The 20,507-nt window shown below is 36.0% G+C and overlaps 1 protein-coding gene across 8 annotated transcripts in view; it reads left to right on the forward strand.

Moving 5' to 3' along the window:
• PCNX (pecanex homolog (Drosophila)) overlaps positions 1-20,507 on the forward strand; it is a 129,206-nt gene that overhangs the window by 19,726 nt on the left and 88,973 nt on the right. For 4 of the 8 annotated variants that reach the window (XM_014539289.1, XM_014539287.1, XM_014539286.1 and 1 more), the window contains 3 exons: positions 1,019-2,719; positions 14,284-14,416; positions 19,887-20,071. The exons of 1 other annotated variant lie outside the window; for it this stretch is intronic. In XM_014539289.1, the coding sequence (XP_014394775.1) occupies positions 1,019-2,719; positions 14,284-14,416; positions 19,887-20,071 (2,019 nt within the window). The remainder of the gene's footprint in view (positions 1-1,018; positions 2,720-14,283; positions 14,417-19,886; positions 20,072-20,507) is intronic. 3 more of the 8 variants (XM_014539285.1, XM_014539291.1, XM_014539290.1) reach the window with 3 other exon arrangements.

Raw genomic sequence — 20,507 nt, forward strand, 5'->3', positions numbered from 1 at the left:
GAGGGCCACACTGGGTTCTTAAACTGGACCGGAGGGCCGGAACAAAAGCATGGATGGAGTGTTTGTGTGAACTAATATAAATTCAAAGTAAACATCATTACATAAAAGGGTGCGGTCTTTTTTTTTTTAGTTTTATTCATTTCAAACGGGCCGGATCCGGCCCGCGGGCTGTAGTTTGCCCACGGCTGGGCTAGGGCAAGATATCCTCTTATATCTTGTTTGGCATTGGTCAGCCTTTTGATTTTTTTTTTCTGTTTCTGATGACTAGTTTTTTGTTGATTTGTAAAATTATTAGTTTTAAAAAAAAAATTTTTGTGTTATGTTAATGAGATAATGATAGCTACTGTTAATTGTGTCAGACACTGTGCTAAGCAATGTATGTCATATCTCATTCAATGGTACTGCTGGGATTGATATTGCATTTTACAAGTGAGAGAGCAGAGGCTTAGAGAGGTAATCCAAGGTTACCCAGTTAGTAAGTTAGAGACAGGGCTCACATAGAGATCTCGGTCTATTTTAAATATAATTTTTTGTTGCCTCTTATTTAAAAATACATATGTATTTATTGATTTCAGAGAGGAAGGGAGAGGGAGAGAGAGAGAAATATCAATGATGAGAGAGAATCATTGATTAACTGCCTCCTGCATGTCCTCCATTGGGGATCAAGCCCGCAACCCAGGCATGTGCCCTGACTGGGAATCCAACTGTGACCTCCTTGTTCATAGGCTGACGCTCAACCACTGAACCACATGGACCAGGCTGTTGCCTCTTAATTTTTGTTGATAATTTATAGACTCTTTTCTGAGGATACTCGTTCATTTCATTATAGAATGCTGTCTTTGTGCAGCTATGAAACAGAAACCACCTCTTTGGAATGACTGGCCAATTGTTATTTAGTGAATTACTTGAGAAATTGTTTATACTTGATTAACTGTATGCTGTGAATTCTTTCTATTGTTAAACAGTAGAAAAGCAGATCAAGAATTTGTGTTAACATTTCCAAATGTGTTTGAAACAGATTTGGCAACTGATCGGAAGCTCTTCCGTTTGGTCTCCAATGATTCCTTCATCTCCATTCAGCCTTCCTTGTCCTCTTGTGGACAGGACTTGCCAAGGGACTGCAGCGACAAAGTGAGCCTGCCAAGTCACAGCCACCACCACGTCGATCAGTCTCTGTCTAGCGCCTGTGACACAGAAGTAGCTTCTCTCGTCCCTTTACATTCACACTCTTACAGGAAAGAGCACCGGCCACGAGGTGTACCACGGACCTCTAGCTCTGCTGTGGCTTTTCCAGATACTTCACTGAATGACTTCCCTCTGTATCAGCAAAGACGTGGGTTAGACCCAGTGAGTGAGTTAGAATCTTCCAAACCTCATTCTGGATCCAAAGAATCCTTGGTGGAAAATTCTCATTTATCTGGGGAATTTCAGCTTGTTGGTGAGCTGAAAAACAGTCATTCTCAGCCACCTACAAAAAGTGGGAAGAGCAAGCCTTTGAAAGCAGACAAAAGTATGGACAGCTTGAGGAGCCTGAGCACACGGAGTAGTGGGTCAACAGAGAGCTATTGCAGTGGAACGGACCGTGACACTAACAGCACTGTCAGCAGCTATAAAAGTGAACAGACTAGCTCAACTCACATAGAGAGCATCTTGTCAGAGCACGAGGAGTCTCCTAAAGTGGGAAAGAGAAGTGGTAGGAGAAAAGAATGCTGTGCCGAACCAGAGGATAAGAGTAGCTGTTCCAGTGACAAAAGGACTAGTAGTGAAAAGACTGCCTTGGAAGTGAGTACAAACAATGAGGTTCAAGAGGCCAAGGATTCAAATACCGCTGATGATGTGCACGATCAGAGAGGTCTCAGCCCCTCTGCATCGGAAGAAGCCAACAAAAACCCCCACGCAAACGAATTCACTTCTCAGGGGGACGGACCCCTGGGGAAAACTGCCGACAACAAGGAGGAGCAGAGTGATAAGTCTGCTGTTTCAGAGGACTCAAAAGTTGCGAAAGACGGTGGAAAGCAAAAGGAAGGGGATGTAAGACCTAAATCGTCCAGCTTAATCCATCGGACAGCCTCTGCCCATAAGTCGGGCAGGAGACGGACAGGGAAAAAACGGGCCAGCAGTTTTGATTCAAGTCGGCATAGGGACTATGTTTCCTTTCGAGGTGTTGCTGGTACCAAGCCACACAGTGCTATATTCTGTCACGATGAGGACTCCAGTGACCAGAGTGACTTGAGCAGAGCATCGAGTGTTCAGTCTGCTCACCAGTTCAGCAGTGATAGCTCTTCTAGCACCACTTCTCATTCGTGTCAATCTCCTGAGGGAAGATACAGTGCTCTCAAGACTAAACATATCCCTAAAGAAAAGGGCACTGACTCTGAGCACACACACAAAGCTCATTTGGGTCCTGAAGGAACTGGCAAAAAGCGGACAACACGTCGGACTTCTAGCACAAATAGTGCCAAGACTCGGGCCCGAGTGCTGAGTCTGGACAGTAGCACAGTGGCATGTTTGAATGACTCCAATAGGCTAATGGCACCCGAAAGTATAAAACCCTTAACCACTTCAAAGTCAGACCTCGAGGCCAAAGAAGGAGAGGTGCTAGATGAGCTATCTTTACTGGGACGGGCTTCCCAGTTAGAGACAGTCACTCGATCTAGGAATAGCTTGCCAAGCCAAGTTGCATTTCCTGAAGGTGAAGAGCAAGATGCAGTCAGTGGAGGTAAGTCAATTACAGGAAGAGATTTCCCAAGAGTCATTGCAGTTATTGGTACTATTGAAATATACTTTGTGTTAATATCTCCCCTTCCACTATGTTATTAAAATAGACTTTCTTCCTGAAGAAGGAGGTGCTTATCTTAGAAAAGGTTTTGGTATGAACATCAAGAAAGTATTTTTTGAGTTGTGTTCTTTGAATATACCAGTTTGTTCTTAATGGCATTCACCGTTTCTAGGCCAGTTGCCACCTGTTAATATTTTATTAGGAATAATAAAAATTGGTCCTCTTTCTTCTTTGTGTAACAATAGCAACAATAAAATGTAGAGTTTCATTAGGGCACCAAACTATCTTCAGTTATTTCTTATATATTGTATACTGTGTGCCACTAAACTTAAATCACTCAACTTGTTAATGTGAGATTTTCCCCAAACATTACTTTAGCTCTGACTATGTACTTTGAAACCTTGAATCTCCTTTGATGTCTGTCTCTTTGGTTTTATTTTTCTGTACTCAAGTTTTAGGCATTAAGAACAGTTTTTTTTTTTCTGTAACTTTATACTTTTCTTAAAGTTTATTAAGTTGATATTTGTAGTTTATATTGGCCTTTAGTGTCTATTAATGGTATATGATGCTCCCTGTGGTTAACAGTGATAGTGTTTTGGTTAAAATAATAGCTTATTTATTTCAGATTTATGGGAAATTGTGCAAAATGTGATAGGTGATTTTATATTATCAGTATGTTTTGGCCATTTTGTTTATTTAAAAGTTGTTTCTTGCTGTTTCCTCCTGCCCAGAATTGTTTGTTTATTCTGTTCTGGTTATTATGGAGTCTGGTCCTTGACTAGAATGAGAAGAAGGAAATCACTGTAACTTCTTTAATCCCCAACCCCATTCTTTTTATTCATATCTTTAGTTTTAAAGCTTATAGTCTGTTGGTATAATAACAATCAGTCTTATTAAAAGGTATGCTCAGTTTTTTTGTTTGGACAAGCATTCTGAAATATAAGGACATGCTTTTTCTCTCAAAGAATTCTAATTTCACCCAGAGTATTTAAAAAGTCCATATTGTGGCAAACATTCTGTTGTTTCTTTTGGTATATTTTCTAACAAAGATGAATTTCTAATGAGAATGTAAAAAGATTGATCGTTAGTAACTAAGGAAGAAAATAGTACATCTAATCTAAATATTGAGAACTAATTACATTTGAAGTAATTATAACCATGCTTCGGGTATCTGACATGGATTTCATTCTGTTCTTTGTAAAAGGTCTGATTTGTTTTCAGTTATTTCTCATACAGATCATATCAGATATGTTCATGACATGCAAGAAACCACGAGTTTTAAAATATAGCTTAATTTTTAAAGTTGTCATTAAAATAAGTTGTAAGAGTGAACGTGCTATGGGAGAAAAATATTGCTGAAATGTAAATACTAAAAAATACATAAAAGAGCTGTAATAAATTTTTATGTCTTTGTATTTAAGATGTCATTTCCTTTTCACAGGGATTGTAAAGTGTTTTGTTTTTTAGGAAAAGTTATATGGAAGATGTTAATTGTTTCTCGTTGCAGATCTTTGACTAATATGTATCAGTTTTTGTTTTCTTTTGTGTACTTATTAAAAAATAACCCACACAAATAAACCATTGATTGTTAGTAAGAAACAAAATACTGAACTAAAAATGTTTATGCATTTTGGTGGAATAAATGTAATAGTCTGTGGGTTGTTAAAAAACATTGTTTGCCACAGGAAGGCATTGTAGGGGCTATTTTATTCAAGCTTCATTGGGTTTAGAATAAAAATATGAGCATAACTGAACTGCTTAAATGTGTTGAGGATTTATAGTTACATGGATTTCATCATATTTTATTGTTTGGGCTTTTTGGAAAATTGGAGGTAGTGGGAGGGGTTGTGTTGGTTCTCATTATTTAAAAATTACACAGCATCTCCAATACTTGCTAAAAATTTGTTTATTTTTGCATTAATTATTGAACAGTCCTGTCTGACAGTTTAGGAGAAAATTTTCTGGACTACCATTCTGCCTTACATACTGTACTCCTGAAATGTGTCAACAAAACAGAGGATGCTGCTTACCATTCATATGCCTATACCTAAGCCATAAATAGTTTTATCCTAATATATTGTGAGGTGCCGATGAGTTCTCCAGTTTTTAAGCTGAATGGTGTTGGTAATGGAATTTAGGAAATGTACTTTAAAGTCCTAAAATAAAATACTCTAAAATAGGAGTTAATCTAACACAGGGACATGAAGTCACGCTTATTAGTGTATGGGCACCACTGTAGTCCTGGCTCTAGGAAAACTACTTACCTTCTCCAAGCCTCTGCCTTCTGATGTTTCATTGTGTTGATCAGAGCATCTATGGCATAGGGCTCTTGTGAGGAGTAAAGGAGTTACTATGTGTAAAATGCTTAGAACTGTATCTGGCACATAGTAAATGTTTGAGTGCTGCTATTACTATTATACAGGCCAGTTTATTAAACTACTCAAATGTATCCTATTTTTAAAGTAGAAGAAAATATAGAAATGAATTAGAGATATTCTAATTGTGCCATTGTGAAACTCAACAGTAGTAAAAATACTATCTGCAGTCCTAATTTGTTACATAATAAAACAGGAAAACATTTTTATAACATCTAATCTAGTAATAAGATTTTAATCTTATTTTGGCAGCAATGTGTCATATAACTTCTTTTGATATTTAGTCACAAAACAAGTAACTGTTTTCATAGGATTTCTCACCATTAATCAAGTATTTTGGTTAAAGTTGGATTTCATTAATAATGATTTGATTGCTTAGGCAGGAAAAGTGTTTAGATTCAAATGAAGGTATTTTTGTTGTCGATCTTGAGTTGCATACTTTTTATAATTATAAAGCATTTCTTTAATAATTTGACTAATGTGTATATATATATTTATATTGATTTCAGAGAGGAAGGGAGAGGGAGAGAGAGAAACATGAGTGATGAGAGAGAATCATTGATTGGCTGCCTCCTGCACGCCCCCTACTGGGGATCGAGCCTGGGCATGTGCCCTTTACTGGAATCAAACCTGGGACCCTTCGTCCACAGGCTGACGCTCTATTTACTGAGCCAAACCAGCTACGGCTTGACTAATATTTTAAGAGTAAAACTATACAGGTAAGTTATATATGATAGAAAAATGTTGTTTTTCTATCATATGTATCAGTTTCTTTTGGTCACTTGAACTTATTTACTGCACAAGTCAACGGATTATAAAGAACAACCAGCATGGAGAGGTTTATTAGTCGCTCTGTTATATTTTGTATTTTTTTTTCTGAATTTCTTGTTTTTCTGTTTAAGAAAATTATTTGCAATGTAATATTTGGGTCATTATTCTGTAGCATGAAATAGGATCCTATTATAATATTTTTGTGTTCGGAACCAGAAATAATGTTTTGTTAAGTAAGTATTACTTTATTCAAAGAACAGTCAAATCTTTTCAATAAGTAGTTTAAGAAGATTTATGCCATACGTGTACACAGAAGGCTGGTTATTTTGAACCCAACATTTATTGAACATCAGAAAGAAAAGACAAAGACCACTGCACAGACAAGAACATGTAAATTAAAGCTCCGTACTTTACTAGATAGAGGGACTCTAAATTCCAGTGAATTCATTTTCTGATCTCCCAGTCCATGTGGCAAGTTAGAAGAAGGAAATTGATAAAGGGGAGGGGCGCTTGTAGAGGCAAAGGTAATGACAGCAGAAGAAACCCACTGCTAACACTAAAGAAGCTGCTGGAATAACCATACAAACCAAAGCAAAAAACCACAATGGTGTGGGGTCATTAAATGCAGGAGCAAATTGTCTTTCTAATTTTTATTTTATTTTATTGATTTCAGAGAGGAAGGGAAAGGGAGAGAGAGATAGAAACACCAATGATGAGAATCATTGATTGGCTGCCTCCTGCACGCCCCACACTAGGGATTGAGTCTGCAACCCAGGCATGTGCTCTTGATTGGAATTGAACCTTGACCCTTCAGTCCACAGGCCGACACTATTCACTGAGCCAAACCGGCTAGGGCTGTCTTTATTTTAATAGTGGTCAGTGACATCATAGTCCCATAACTTAATTCTGTATTGTAGTATAGTACAGTAATAAGTATATACATATATGACTGACCCTGATTCATTGAGGAAAGATTTTATTAATTTCTACTGAGAAGAAAGCTTAGACATGTTAAACAACATAGAAGATGTTCATTAAACATAGTAAATAGGTTTGGGTGCACCAGTTACTTGGAAAAATGCGTTACCAAAAGCAAAATACTCCATTAAACAAGGACTTCCAATTCGCTGTAAAACTAAATAAGTCAATCAAACACTTGGTTTAGCTAAGGGCAAATGTTGGTCACCTAATCCCATAAATTCATGCTGCTTCACCTGTAAGGGGAAACAGTATAGAGGTCTCTTGCTCTTCCCACTAGAAATCCACTGGAAAGTGACAAGCCTAGTGCAAAAGAAAGGCTGCTATTGCAAGTTGGAGCAGAATTAAACAGTGTTAAATATATATATATATATAGTTATTGATTTCAGAGAGGAAGGGATAGGGAGAGAGAGAGACATCAGTGATGAGAGAGAATCATTGACCAGCCTGCCTTCTGCTCCCCCTCTCTTGTACTGGGGATTGAGCCTGAAACCTGGACATGTACCCTGACTGAGAATCAAACCATGACCCCCTGGTTCACAGGTTGATGCTCAACCACTGAGCCATACCAGCCAGGCAAACAGGTTTTTTTAAAAAAATATATATTTTTATTGATTTCAGAGAGGAAGGGAGAGGGAGAGAGAGATAGAAACATCAGTGATGAGAGAGTATCATTGATCGGCTGCCTCCTGCACACCCCCTACTGGGGATCGAGCCCACAACCCGGGTACATGACCTTGACCGGAATCGAACCCGGGACCCTTCAGTCCACAGGCTGATGCTCTATCCACTGAGCCAAACCAGCTAGGGCGGCAAACAGGTTTTTTTTATTGATGAGGCAAGTAAGGGTTTATATATAGAATTCCTAAAACCAGACCATGCCTAGTTTTGTGTGGCAGGAGGAGACATGATAGTATTTTGTTTCCAGCAGCAGGGAAGTTCTAGATAAGGAATCAGACATTTACAGTTTAAAACCACCTCTAATTACTAACTGGGTACTCTGGCAATCCATTAAATCTGTGCCTCAATTTCCTCAGTTGTAAAACAGTTAACTGTCAGACTCTAATGAACTCAGGTATGTAAAAGTGCTTTGTAAATTGTAGATTTATTATGGAAATGTTGCCTTTAAATTATTTGTAAGGAAGTTTCCTTTTCTGAATATATGTCACGTCAAATACATACTCTTCATTAATGACCCCTTATTTAGGGAATCTCCTGAAAATATATGCAAAATTGTTTTTGAGTACAATTTTCTGGGAGAGGGGCCTTGTCTTTCATCCTATTCCCAAAAGATTTTAAAAGATTAGGAACTGCCTATGAAAGTAAGTAATCCGTATATATCTTTTATGTGAATTATGACTCCAGAATATAATTTAATTTCTTGAAAGCATTTCGCCTACTCAACTATGTTTGTATGCCTGGGATTGTGGAAAATATGTAATAACTAGAAGCCCGGTGCATGACATTTGTGCACTGGGGGAGGGAGGGTTTCTCAGCCCGGCCTGGGACCCCTCAGGGGATGTCCACCTGCCATGGAGGCTCCCACCACTGCTGCTGTGCCTTCCAGCCATGAGTCCAGCTTCTGGCTGAGCAGTGCTCCCCCTGTGGGAGTGCGCTGACCACCAGGGGCAGCTCCTGCATTGAGTGTCTGTCCCCTGGTGGTCAGTGCGCGTCATAGCAACCGGTTGTTCTACCATTCGGTCGATTTGCATATTAGGGTTTTACTATATAGGAAATGCAAATTCTTTTTTAACTCAAGTCACAGCTAATGATTTTGTTGTAATTTGCTGTTTGTTGGTTTACTTGTGAAAAAGAGTAGTCCTTTACAATGTTTTCACAGATGAAAATTTCTGTAATTCTGAATGAATGCTTAGCAGTTGTACAGTAGATTCTTGTCGTTCTTTGGCCTCCAAGAAAATGGTGCTTATAAAAGTTTGTTTACATATTAGAACAAAATCTTTGCATGCTGATGACTAGCATCATCTTTTGACATGGAAAGTAAGAAAGGGAAAAATGTATAGAGAAAATGGCTAAAACATATCCAATTTTTTTGCAAAATCATTTGAATGTTTATTTTTTCATACAGTAACTTTATTCTTAAGTAAATTTTTTTACTTTGAACAATATTTCAGAATGTTTGCATATATCTTTTATTTTTCTGAGTTGTACATACTAGTATACTTGTTTCATACTTTCATGTCTCTTTCTCTACTAACATTTGCTTCTAATCTGTTCGAGGTACCAAAATACATTTTATTTTCATGATCTTCCCAAGTTTACTACATTTTTTCTTACAATAAACATTCCCCACTGAAAGTAATACCTTTTAAAATAGTTTCTTCTGTCTAAATTTTTATTAATTCATTTAATAGCAATTGAGCTATCACAAGAGTCCAGCCATACCAGTATATTACAAGAAGTAACTTATTACATACTAGAGGCCCAGTGCATGAAATTCGTGCACTGGAGGGGGGGGGTGTCCCTCAGCCCAGCCTGCACCCTCTCCAATCTGGGACATCCCTCTCACAATCCGGGGACTGCTGGCTCCTAACCACTCACCTGCTTGATTGCCCCTAACTGCTGCTGCCTGCCTGCCTGATCACCCCCAACCGCTTCCCTGCCGGCCTGATTGACACCTAACTGCTCCCCTGCCGGCCCAATTGCCCCTAACTGCCCTCCCCTGCAGGCCTAGTCACCCCCCATCTGCCTTCCCCTGCAGGCCTGGTTGCCCCCAACTGCCCTCCTGTGCCAGCCATCTTGTGACAACGTGTGGGCGGCCATCTTGTGACACGAAGGTGTGAGGGTCAATTTGCATATTACCTCTTTATTATATAGGATGAATCCTTTCACTAAGCAATCAGCTGTATGATTGACATTGTTTTGAAGTGGCATCTTATTCTGTACATATTATGATCATAACTTTACAGTTTTTGAGATAGAATATGTAAAACCCTCACCTCCTACCTTACCAAATTTTGCTCTTTTGTGCATCCCAGCCATCCTGAAAGTATTTTAGTGCCTTTTAATGCTTCCCTGTTTTCATTCACAGAGTAAAACACACTGAGGGTCTATTGTTTAATACTCCATATGAAAATAAATAGTTGCACTAAAATAATTCAATACAGAATGTGTAGAATTTTCCTTAACTCATTAAGATAAATGGAGGTAACTCCTGAGGTAGGAGGTGTGTATTGTGGATTTTTCTATCTTTATCTTTAGGAATAGATAGGGTCACAGCTGTCTAAAATGGCCAAGGATATCTGTTCCTTGTGCATGAATTGATGCCTTTAGGAACCCAGTAAATATTTAAACTTAATTGAAAGATTGTATCACTATGTCAGAAGTAAAGAGTTAATTATCTGAAGTTTTCTCTTAAACTTACTTTGATGGTGACGCACTCTCTTGAAGTTTTCTTAAAATAAAGAAATGACTTGAGAAGTTGTTAAGACTCTTGTAATTAAAAAAATATGTTAAAAATCACATTGTCTAAATACATGTCCTTAAAAATATTTCATATGTCTTGTCATTTATGGTCTTTTAATCACTTGAATATTTGTGACTTTTTTCTCCCTTTTCTACACATGCATAAAATTTAGTTGTCCTGAGAGTGCTAAATTTTTACTATTTGTTTTTTATGCTCTATTTTATAGTTACTTTTATCTTTTTGGTCAGGGAAATACTGAGTTTTAAGCAATGTCAAAATATCAACTTCAAAATCTGGTTTTAATAGTTTTCTCTGTCCTGGTCTGCTTTCCTAGTTTAAAGATGTTGTTGTTTTCTTTTATAAAATTAAAGGATTCAAAAAGAGTTTATTGCATTTGGATTGCAGAAGTAAATTTCCATTAAGCTTGGTTATAACTTATGTGACTGAATATACTTATGGCAAATTATTTTAAGCTTTAAAGACACGTTTCTTTCCTTGGCTCTAATAGAACTGGACTCCCTCTGGACCCTATTTCAAGTAGAGTTGTTCTGAATAAGTAGTATATTCCCAGGGGCATGGCTTAGTCTTATTTGTTGTAACCACAAATAGCATAGTGTTTTCAGTTGAAAGTGTGGTCCTATCTATCGTTAAGGTAATTGCTATAGTAGGCTTTGAAAATTCTTTTAGCATTAGATGTTTACACACTGACTATTACAGAGGAGGATATAGGCATTAACCATAACTCCATTTTAATACATTGTTCAATGGATGTCTAAACTTACATCTTGATGTGTTATATCTAAGAAGTATTAATATCTAGTGATTTTGCAGATAACAAAATATAAATGGTGTGTTAATAGCAAAAAGAAATGCATTTTTTGAAAAAGCCAAAGACATTTTGATTGTAAATGGGCACAGTAGTTTTTCTTTTCATCCGTGCTATGTAATAACTAGCTTTTGCTTAAAATTAAATCCATTAAGTCTTCAGTAGAAGGAAGATAATAAATAAAACTTTCCTATTTCCCTTTTTCCTAGACTCAGTATTCATTGATAACATACTCCATTTTTCTCCAAATTCTTCTGAATAATGTTAGTATATTCTATGCATTAAGTGATCCTCTATAAATTATATCTGCGTAAATTTTATTCTGCTATTTTGGCTGAAACAAAATATCTCAAACTAGAGAGAATGTTTGAAAGTTTCTCAGTGAAGTGAATTGACCTGTAAATTGACCAATAGTTTGTTAAAATAGAATAGAAATCTTCAATATAAGTTCACAAAATACTGAATTGAGTATTAAAAGAGTGATTTTAAGTTCTGTCACCAGAGTTAACCTTTCGAATATCTAAGAACCGTTAACAGTTGCAGTAGTCGCTTCTCAGAGTTCCTTTTCTCCAAGTGGCTTGTTTTCTTCGCTTTGTTTACCTTCATCGGATGACTGCCTGCCAGTGTATGTTTTCCCCTTTGTGACAGTGCTGGTTACTTTTTTTTCTAGGTCATGGTTGTCAGAAATAGGCAAAGCACACACTACTGTTTATAGATTGTGGTAACAAAGTATCCTTGACTATCAGCACTGTCCAATACAACTTCCTATAATGATGGAAATGTTCTATGTTTGTTCTGTGCAGCAGTGGTAGCCACTAGCCATGTAGGTGCTGAGCACTTGAAAAGTGGCTCATGAATCTGATACACTGAATTTTAAATTTTATTTAATGTTCATTAATTTATGTTTAGCCCCAGATGGCTAGTGGCTACTGTGTTGGACAGCATGGTTCTAGATGACCAGATTTAATCAGCATCATTTGTTCTCGCAAGTCTTATGTAACTTTTGCATCCATTAGCTTATATATCACAAGTAATAGGTTTTTTTTTCACATTTAACAGAATTTTCATTATAACTCAGTAAAACTGGAGAATAAAAATAAAGATTAGCTCTAAGAGAGTTGTGGTTTGGATCAAAGCTTAATTCTTATTTAGCTGCCTAACTTTAGAATATTACTATAGTGTGTGAGCTGAAAAACAAACAATATAAATAAGTAATATAAATAATATAAATAAGTGTCCTGTAATTTGTGACTTATACTTCTTACTGGCAGAAGCTTGCCAAATGTGTAAATCATTCTGTGCTTGTCATTCCTTCAATAAAAGAAAATAATACCTAAAGACAAAGAAGTCTTTGTCTTCTGGAGGTAGTCCATATATTGCTAATCATAATGGATTGGTTACACAAAGAATATTTACTGGTATAACCTGGGGAGAGGATAAAAATGTAAACATTTTAAAAGAATACTTTGTGTGGTTTTTTTTAGTGCTTTGTTTTTTAATCAACATTCACAGTGATGGGAATGGCTATTGCTAAGGAGAATAATTTGAGAATTAGTAATGCTTTTAAACTGTTTAAGAAGGCTTGCAATAGTACTGAAATCTAAACAAAACATTGATTTTGTAATCCATTTCATACTTTGAAAAAGGAGTTATATATTTGGAAAGAATGTTTCTGCACTAAGTTGTTTGTCTTTATTCATATTTAGTTTCAAAATATCCTGTCTATAAATCAAAATGATTCTTAAGATATTTAGATCACTAGGAAATGATTGTTTTCAATTCAAATGGATAAACATCATTTTGCATATTGTTTTAGAAATTCAAGTCAATGGTTTTATAAAATTTTATGTAGTAACTAGAGGCCTGATGCACGAAATTTGTACAAGAGTAGGCCTTCTTTCCCCCAGCTGCCGGCACCGGCTTTTCCCTCTGGCACTGGCTTCCCTCCAGCACCCGGGACCTGGGCTTCCCTCTGGCCATCAGCAGGCACCGGGACTCGGGCTTCCCTCTCACCGTGGCAGGCACCCGGGACCCCGGCTTCCCTCGCAGCCCTGGCTTTGTCCAGAAGGTTGTCTGGAAGGACTCCCAGTCTAATTAGCATATTATGCTTTTATTATGATAGATTCTGTTAAGCCACTGTTGTGATTTTCTCATTGTATATTGGTTTTAGTTTGTACTTTATTTTTTGGATTAAGTTATGAGTTTCTATACTTGCCTTTTTGCTGGTATTTCCTTCCTAATGTTGAGGGGACCAGTGCTGGGGCGTAGAGTTGAACAAAGTTTGATGGCAGTAAACTACTTCCTAGTTGATAGATATTTCAGCTGCTTTGGACTGAAAAATTCTAAAAACTAGTTGTGCATCCTAGCAGTCAGTGGTTTCATTAATGCTGCCAAAGTTGTGGCACAGGGTAGGATGAGGTGGACTAGGGCCTTCTTTCTCGGCATCAGAACTGAAGTACTGTGGTTGCTGCTTTTACTGTCCTCAGGAGTGAGAAACTAAGGTCCCATATCATTAGTTGAAACTGACAAATACTATACTTTCAAGGCTGACTTAAGTAAAAGGAGAACAAAGGAATATGGGACTAAATAAATGAGACTTTTCAAAAAATATTTAAAACAACAGAGATCTTAAAGTAAGAAATTGCAGTTGAAGAGACTATGGTGAGGGCAGATAATAGATCAAAAACATCATTAATATTTTTTAAAAATATATTTTATTGATTTTTTTTACAGAGAGGAAGGAAGAGGGACAGAGAGTTAGAAACATCGATCAGAGAGAAACATCTATCAGCTGCCTCCTGCACACTCCCCACTGGGTATGTGCCTGCAACCAAGGTACATGCCCTTGACCAGAATGGAACCTGGGACCCTTGAGTCCGCAGGCCGACGCTCTATCCACTGAGCCAAACCAGTTAGGGCAGAAACATTATTTTTAAAGAAATAGTTATCTGTAAGTAAAGGACTGATTTTGTTCCTTATGATAGATTAACAGCATATGTAAGAAAACCATTTAGCTCAGTTAAACAAGTTCCTTTACCTTCGAGGGTGGGAAGTCAGGGAGAGACAGGCTCAGCTGCTATTTACATCTCTGACCTAGGCTCCTATTTGACCTAAGTCTGTCTTAATGCAGCAGCACAGGCCAGCGAGGAGGCCGTGGCATTTCGCCGTGAACGCAGCACATTTAGGCGCCAGGCAGTACGGCGCCGGCACAATGCAGGGAGTAACCCTACCCCTCCTACATTGCTCATCGGATCACCCCTAAGGTATGGTATCTTAAGATTCCACCAAGCTTAGCATGTGTGTAACAGACATTCTAACCTGTCCTGTCAGCACAGGGAAGCATTGAAATAGCTGTGTTATTCTTTTTCTTCCAGTTTCCCTCATATACTTTTATGCTCTTTAGGCTTTCTCTGCATGTGATCATGAACCTATTGCATTATGCATGCTTTATGTTGCACTTCTTAAACAAAATGATCAGATTGGTTTACCCAACTTTGAATAGAAAAATCGGTTTAAGGTAGTTTTAGAAATGTAAAGAGAGACCTTAAGTCAGCTCTTCCTTTTTTTTGGACTCCAAATTAACAATACAACATCTTGACAGTGTTTAATATGAACAAATACAGACTGAGTGGTAGACTTGTTGAGGAATAACAAACTGATCTCTGCTTGAAACCAGTTTGATTATTTTATTTCGCTAAAAAATATATTTTGTATTGCTTAAAAATTGTTTCATAATCACCAGGACCTACTAAGTGATACAAAACTAAAGTATTTATGGTCAAGTATGGTAAATTGGATATAAGTATATATTTTTTAATGCATATCTATGTTGAATTCTCAACCTCTAATGTACTGAAAAAACAAAACAAAACATTTTAAGTTTTTCCAGTGTCCTAATTAAGAAAGCATCTGTTTATAATATTGGGAATAATTTTTCATTAAAATTTTAGTGTTTTATTCTCAATTGTGTCCAATCTAATGAGTTTATGTCTTGAATTAGAAATATAAAAATCTGTTAAAAAATTTGTGTTCTCTTTTAAGAATACAAATATAGACAAACATACTTTACATGTGCTTGCTTAAACAGTGCACATATTATACTATATACTTTATTAATCTTTGTATCTGAAAGCACTATTACCCAAATTATTTACCTATATTTTAATTTGTAATTCAAAAGGAGGAACATTTGATGAAATAGCTGCTGTTGAATGCATGGTAGGTTGGAAGAGATAAACCACTTTCCTTGTTAAAATATTGTTCTTAAGAGTAGCAAAATCCTTATTTTTTTATTTTATGGGATTTATGACTTGATTATTTTACATTATAACCAGGAACCTCATCTTTCATAGGTCATGTTCCTAATTAATCTGCAGGAATACATAATTCTGTAAAAAGTAACATGGATTAGTTTAAGCAATATTTAAAATATAAAAATGGGGAGGCACCAATTAAAAGAAACATTGGATCTAGAAACCTGTTCTGAGCACCTTTGCTTTTTGTGAGTCCTCCTCTTCTTCCTTTCCACCTCTTTCTGTGCTCCCTGAAGTAACTTTCTTTCTCTCATGGATTTGGGGTAGTACCAAACTGCAGAAAGCTCAGCACTTCATTTTACTTTTTCTGTTTTGTGCTTTCTAACCTCTTCTTTTTATCCCTTGAATAATACTTGCTGTAGGTATCTTTGCTTTCTTACTCACTCCATGTTGATATTTATTAATCCTTTTTTTAAATCTCTTTTTTAGTCTTTAAAAATCCTTCATTTCTTTGCCACAAATGAGTCTGCTGGATCCCATTCATCAAACAAATGTAGACAAATTAGTTTTCTTCTCTGCCTGGTGGAATATTAAAGAACTGTGTTTTAACTCCAGCCAATCACGGAGGATTTCTCCATGTTTTGTAGGATTTTAAATACATCACCATTCAAATGCGGATATAATATGAAACTTACTTAAAAAGGGCTCACATTAGAATTTTTGGAGAGTAATTTTCCAGTAGTCAGCTTGTAGATTTTATCAAGGTTCCAGGAAGGTTATATGTATCTTAAATAGGCTGACTTCATTATGGATGAAATAAGATAAAATTTAGCTGGGAGGAATTACAAGAAACACCAATTTACTAAAATCTTTTTAAATTGCAAAAATGTTCAGGAAAAATACTAGTATGTTGGTGTTAATTCTCAGTGTGGGTTACATAATAATAATCTTAAAGTAAATACAGGATGGCACGTTCATGCAAAACTTGGAAAATTTGTCAAAAAGAAATGGAATAGGTGTGATAATACTTTAATTACAATTATTATATAACTACTAGTAAACTCTAACTTATTTTAAACTTTAGTGAATAGTCTAAATAATCAACACTTTAAAAGGCAATGGGGTAAAATATGTCTCCAAGGATTGGGAGTGAATCATCAATTTCCTTACAAAGAAGATTTGTTTCAAAACTAATTTAAAAAGGGTGTGTTTTTTCCCATTATGTTTGCCTTGTAGGGTAGGTTTTACAGTAGGCCCTTACTGGTCTTTCCCAGTTACTAGAGATAAAAGCAAAGACAAAAATTTAAAAATTTTGTAACATTAATATTAACAAGTCTATATGTCTGTACTTATCAACTGAAATGTGATATTTTTTAGAACTCTAGTTAATGGGGTGGAATGGAAAATTATTAGTGCATTATAAAAGCTTTAGTGTATCCTTAGATTTATTTTCAAAAGTGTAAGATTGAAAGATCGGTAGTCAAATAAAGTCATAGCAATAACTGAGAGTCTTTGATTAGGAATTCATAGGGATCATTTTGTGGTGCTCAGGAATAGATCACTCAATATCTGTTGTTTGTGTACTTTGCTCAAGACACTCTTCTACTCAGAATCTGGAGATTCATAGAAATAATGTGATCAAACTCTTTGAGGTTACTTTTTAGTTGAGCAGACACATATAAAGATAACTGACAGTATAAGTCAGAATATGTCAAATACTAAATAAGTGTACAGAGGAAGGAAAGACCAACCATATTTTTCTGTCATTTAAATTGGAAATGTTCATTAGTAAGATTGCTTGTCAGTGATGCTATTGATAGCCCACTAAATTTCTACCTTTTCTTGTGCTGTGTTGTAAAACAGTTGCTATCTTTTCTTAAACTGGTAGTTTTGATATGTAATTGTACTCTTAAAAAGATTAATTTCTTATCAATTATTATCTTAAATTAAGTATAACCCTCCAGGAACAGTTTTCCTAATACTTTCTGCAGAAATGACATGCTTCCTGTTTTCAGGAACACGAGTTCGAAGGACTTAAACATTTTATGACTAGCTTTGTATGTTAAAAAACTTGACATTTATAAACGCTAGATTTTGGCTAATTTACTTTGTTTCTTTATTCTGGAGTTTTCATGTATCACCTGATATTTTGAAAACCTTTCTGTATATCTGGATATGTTGAAGATCAGTGTATTCTCATAGGTTCACATTAAAATACACCTAACTGCCATATGGAACCTCTGTTTATGACTTTCAGTGGAAAAAATTGACAGGAAAATTTGTTGAGTACATATTTCTGCTCTTGTGCATCCAAAGGGACATAGTGCTTGAACTACTTAAATATTTTTCCTTGGAATTCCCTCCTTTGTGAAATTTGGTCATTTTGGTAAGGTTTGTGGATAAGGTTAGGAAGTTTCTGAGACTTTATGTATGTATAGGAGACACAAACATGTTTGATTATATTAGTTCTCAAGGTCATCTCTTGATTTATGTCTATTATACAAAAATTCTACTCCAAATAAGTTACTAACTGAATACTTTTATGGTTATGGCTTAAAAATGCCAGTAAGCATTGCCAAATCAGCATTTTGCAGACTTGGTTTTTTGTATGTTACATTTCTATGCTCTACTTAAAGTATATACCTTTCATTGGCTTAAAGAAAACTGAGAGGTACATGTTCCCGTAGCGGTGGCCAGTAGGACTTTGTGTGGTGGTGGAATAGTCTATAATCTACACTGTCTTTTAAGGTAGACACTAACTTCTACCTGTTCTGGTAGCTTTTTGCTATGGTAGCCACTGGCCACTTTGCCTGGTAAGCACTTAAAATACGTTAGTGGGACTGAGGAAATACAGTTTTAGTTACTTTAAATTCTTACGTGCCTACTCAATCACACAGTGCAGTTCCAGAATGTATTCTGTTGCCATAACTGTAGATGTAAGCAATATATGTAGTGTTTTCTACTTAAATCTTTTATTTCAAGGTTATTTCAAATTATACCTCTCTTCAGTCTGCAGCAGATGAGTTTATTTTATAGGCATCAGAGAAACCATTACATTGAATTCAAAGAAGTTGACAATCATGAATATACTAAAATAACTGAAGGAGGCCATCCTAAGTAGCATTCTTCTTTATATTTCCTGAAGGTCTAATGCAGGGGTCCTCAAACTTTTTAAACAGGGGGCCAGTTCACTGTCCCTCAGATCGTTGGAGGGCCGGACTATAGTTTAAAAAAAACAACTACGAACAAATTCCTATGCACACTGCACATACCTTATTTTGAGGTAAAAAAACAAAACGGGAACAAATACAATATTTGTATTTGCATGTGGCACGCGGGCCGTAGTTTGAGGTCCCCTGGTCTAATGATTTTAGTAATAGAAATGCAGTATTGCATTGAACATAATGTAGAGAATGACATATAATAATTATACTCAAAATGTTTTCATGAGTTTCATCAGTTTAAATTTGTGTATTGTACTGATATTAAAATTCACAGTGTTTTAAAATAAATATATAAAAATATAAAATGAGTTAAGAATATAGTTTCTTAATTTAGATAATTTTTAGATAAATAATTTTAATAAATCAATTTATAAGCACAAAATACTAAGTGTTTTAAGAATATTATTAAATTTAGAAAAGTTAATAATAACCCTTGAGAAATTACTGGTTTCCAAATTATTTTTAAGATTTTCTAAAATGATGGTTCTTGTTAATGACACCATAACATGGTTTGGAGAAAGGTACTAACACAATTTAAAGGAACATAATTATTGTTAACTAACACCTTGTGTGTAAGGCCTATGGCCTTATTTCAGAAGTATATGGGCTTTTCAAAGAGAAAAACTCTTCATACTATATATTATACTTCTTCTAGTGTCCCAGTGGTCATTAATTCACTTGGTGGAGTTGGTGTTTGTTATTCAGGTTCTCTTGCACTAGTTTGTGACTTTTTTTAATTCAAAATTGTCATCTTGGTCAAATTTCATAAATATTCTTTGGTTTTCAGGTGGGTAGAAATTTGGTTTCATTGTGAATTTGAGATTTCAGAACATTTGAAAGAACAACTCTAGAATTAGTATTATAAGTTATAAATAAAAGTGTGTATTTAACTGAAAAATAGGATTTAATTGGGAACAGCTACAACCCACATATATTTTATGTACTTGTGATTCTTTTTTGCTGCATTCTCTTTCCTTATACTAGAACTTTTTTTGGTTCGAGGTGGAAAAAAGTCACAGATTGATTGATTTACATATACATTAAATGTTTACTGCGCTCATCACTATGAATCAGGTTTCTAAGGACCAGAAAACTTAAGCCGGCAGTATGATCTGTATATTTTACAAAGTTTATTGGTTCTTAGGTTACATTAGAAAAAAAATTTTTAAATTAGTTTTTTCTATATTGACTTCATTCTAGCTATTGTTTTCTCTTTTCTTCCCTGTAATGTCTCCCCAATCCATGTTTTTTCCTAGCCTTCAAGATGGGCAGCAAGGCCAGCAGTCCACAGCCCAGGTCAAAGGCCAGTCCCGCCCCCCTTCCCAGGCTGCAGTGCTCAGTGCTAGTGCCTCCTTGCTGGTGAGAAATGGGAGTGTCCACTTAGAAGCATCACATGACAATGCATCTGCTGTAGGCGGCAGCAGTTTGCACGATGAACTTGGTATGCAGGCCTTATGTAATCTTGGTGATAGAAACTTTAATGCAGCAGATAATGGGTAACAGTGATTGCAATTCTTTCTTGAGATAGCACTTTTGACAGGATTTGCCCGTCGTGTAAGGAACATTTGACATTTGCTTTTCCCTTTTCTGTTTCAAAGGTTATTCTGTATTTTCTTGTGAGCATGCCTATTATTAATAGGTAGTTAAATGGATTAATGAATGCTCGCACGAATGGTTTGGGCAGTTCTGTTATTCCTTGGCATTATTTGTACCACGTGGGAAAATGTTGATTTAAAAAAGTTATTTTGATTAAGCCTTACTTTCTTTGAATTCTCCGAATGTGCTGCATGAAAGGCAAAATTGCTTACTAATGGTCTGTACTATAGAATCTTTTAGTTATTGTATATTTCACTTCCATGTTCATCACCTGACTTGGA

This window comes from Myotis brandtii, unplaced genomic scaffold (assembly GCF_000412655.1).
Source record: "Myotis brandtii unplaced genomic scaffold, ASM41265v1 scaffold213, whole genome shotgun sequence".
NCBI lineage: Eukaryota > Metazoa > Chordata > Mammalia > Chiroptera > Vespertilionidae > Myotis > Myotis brandtii.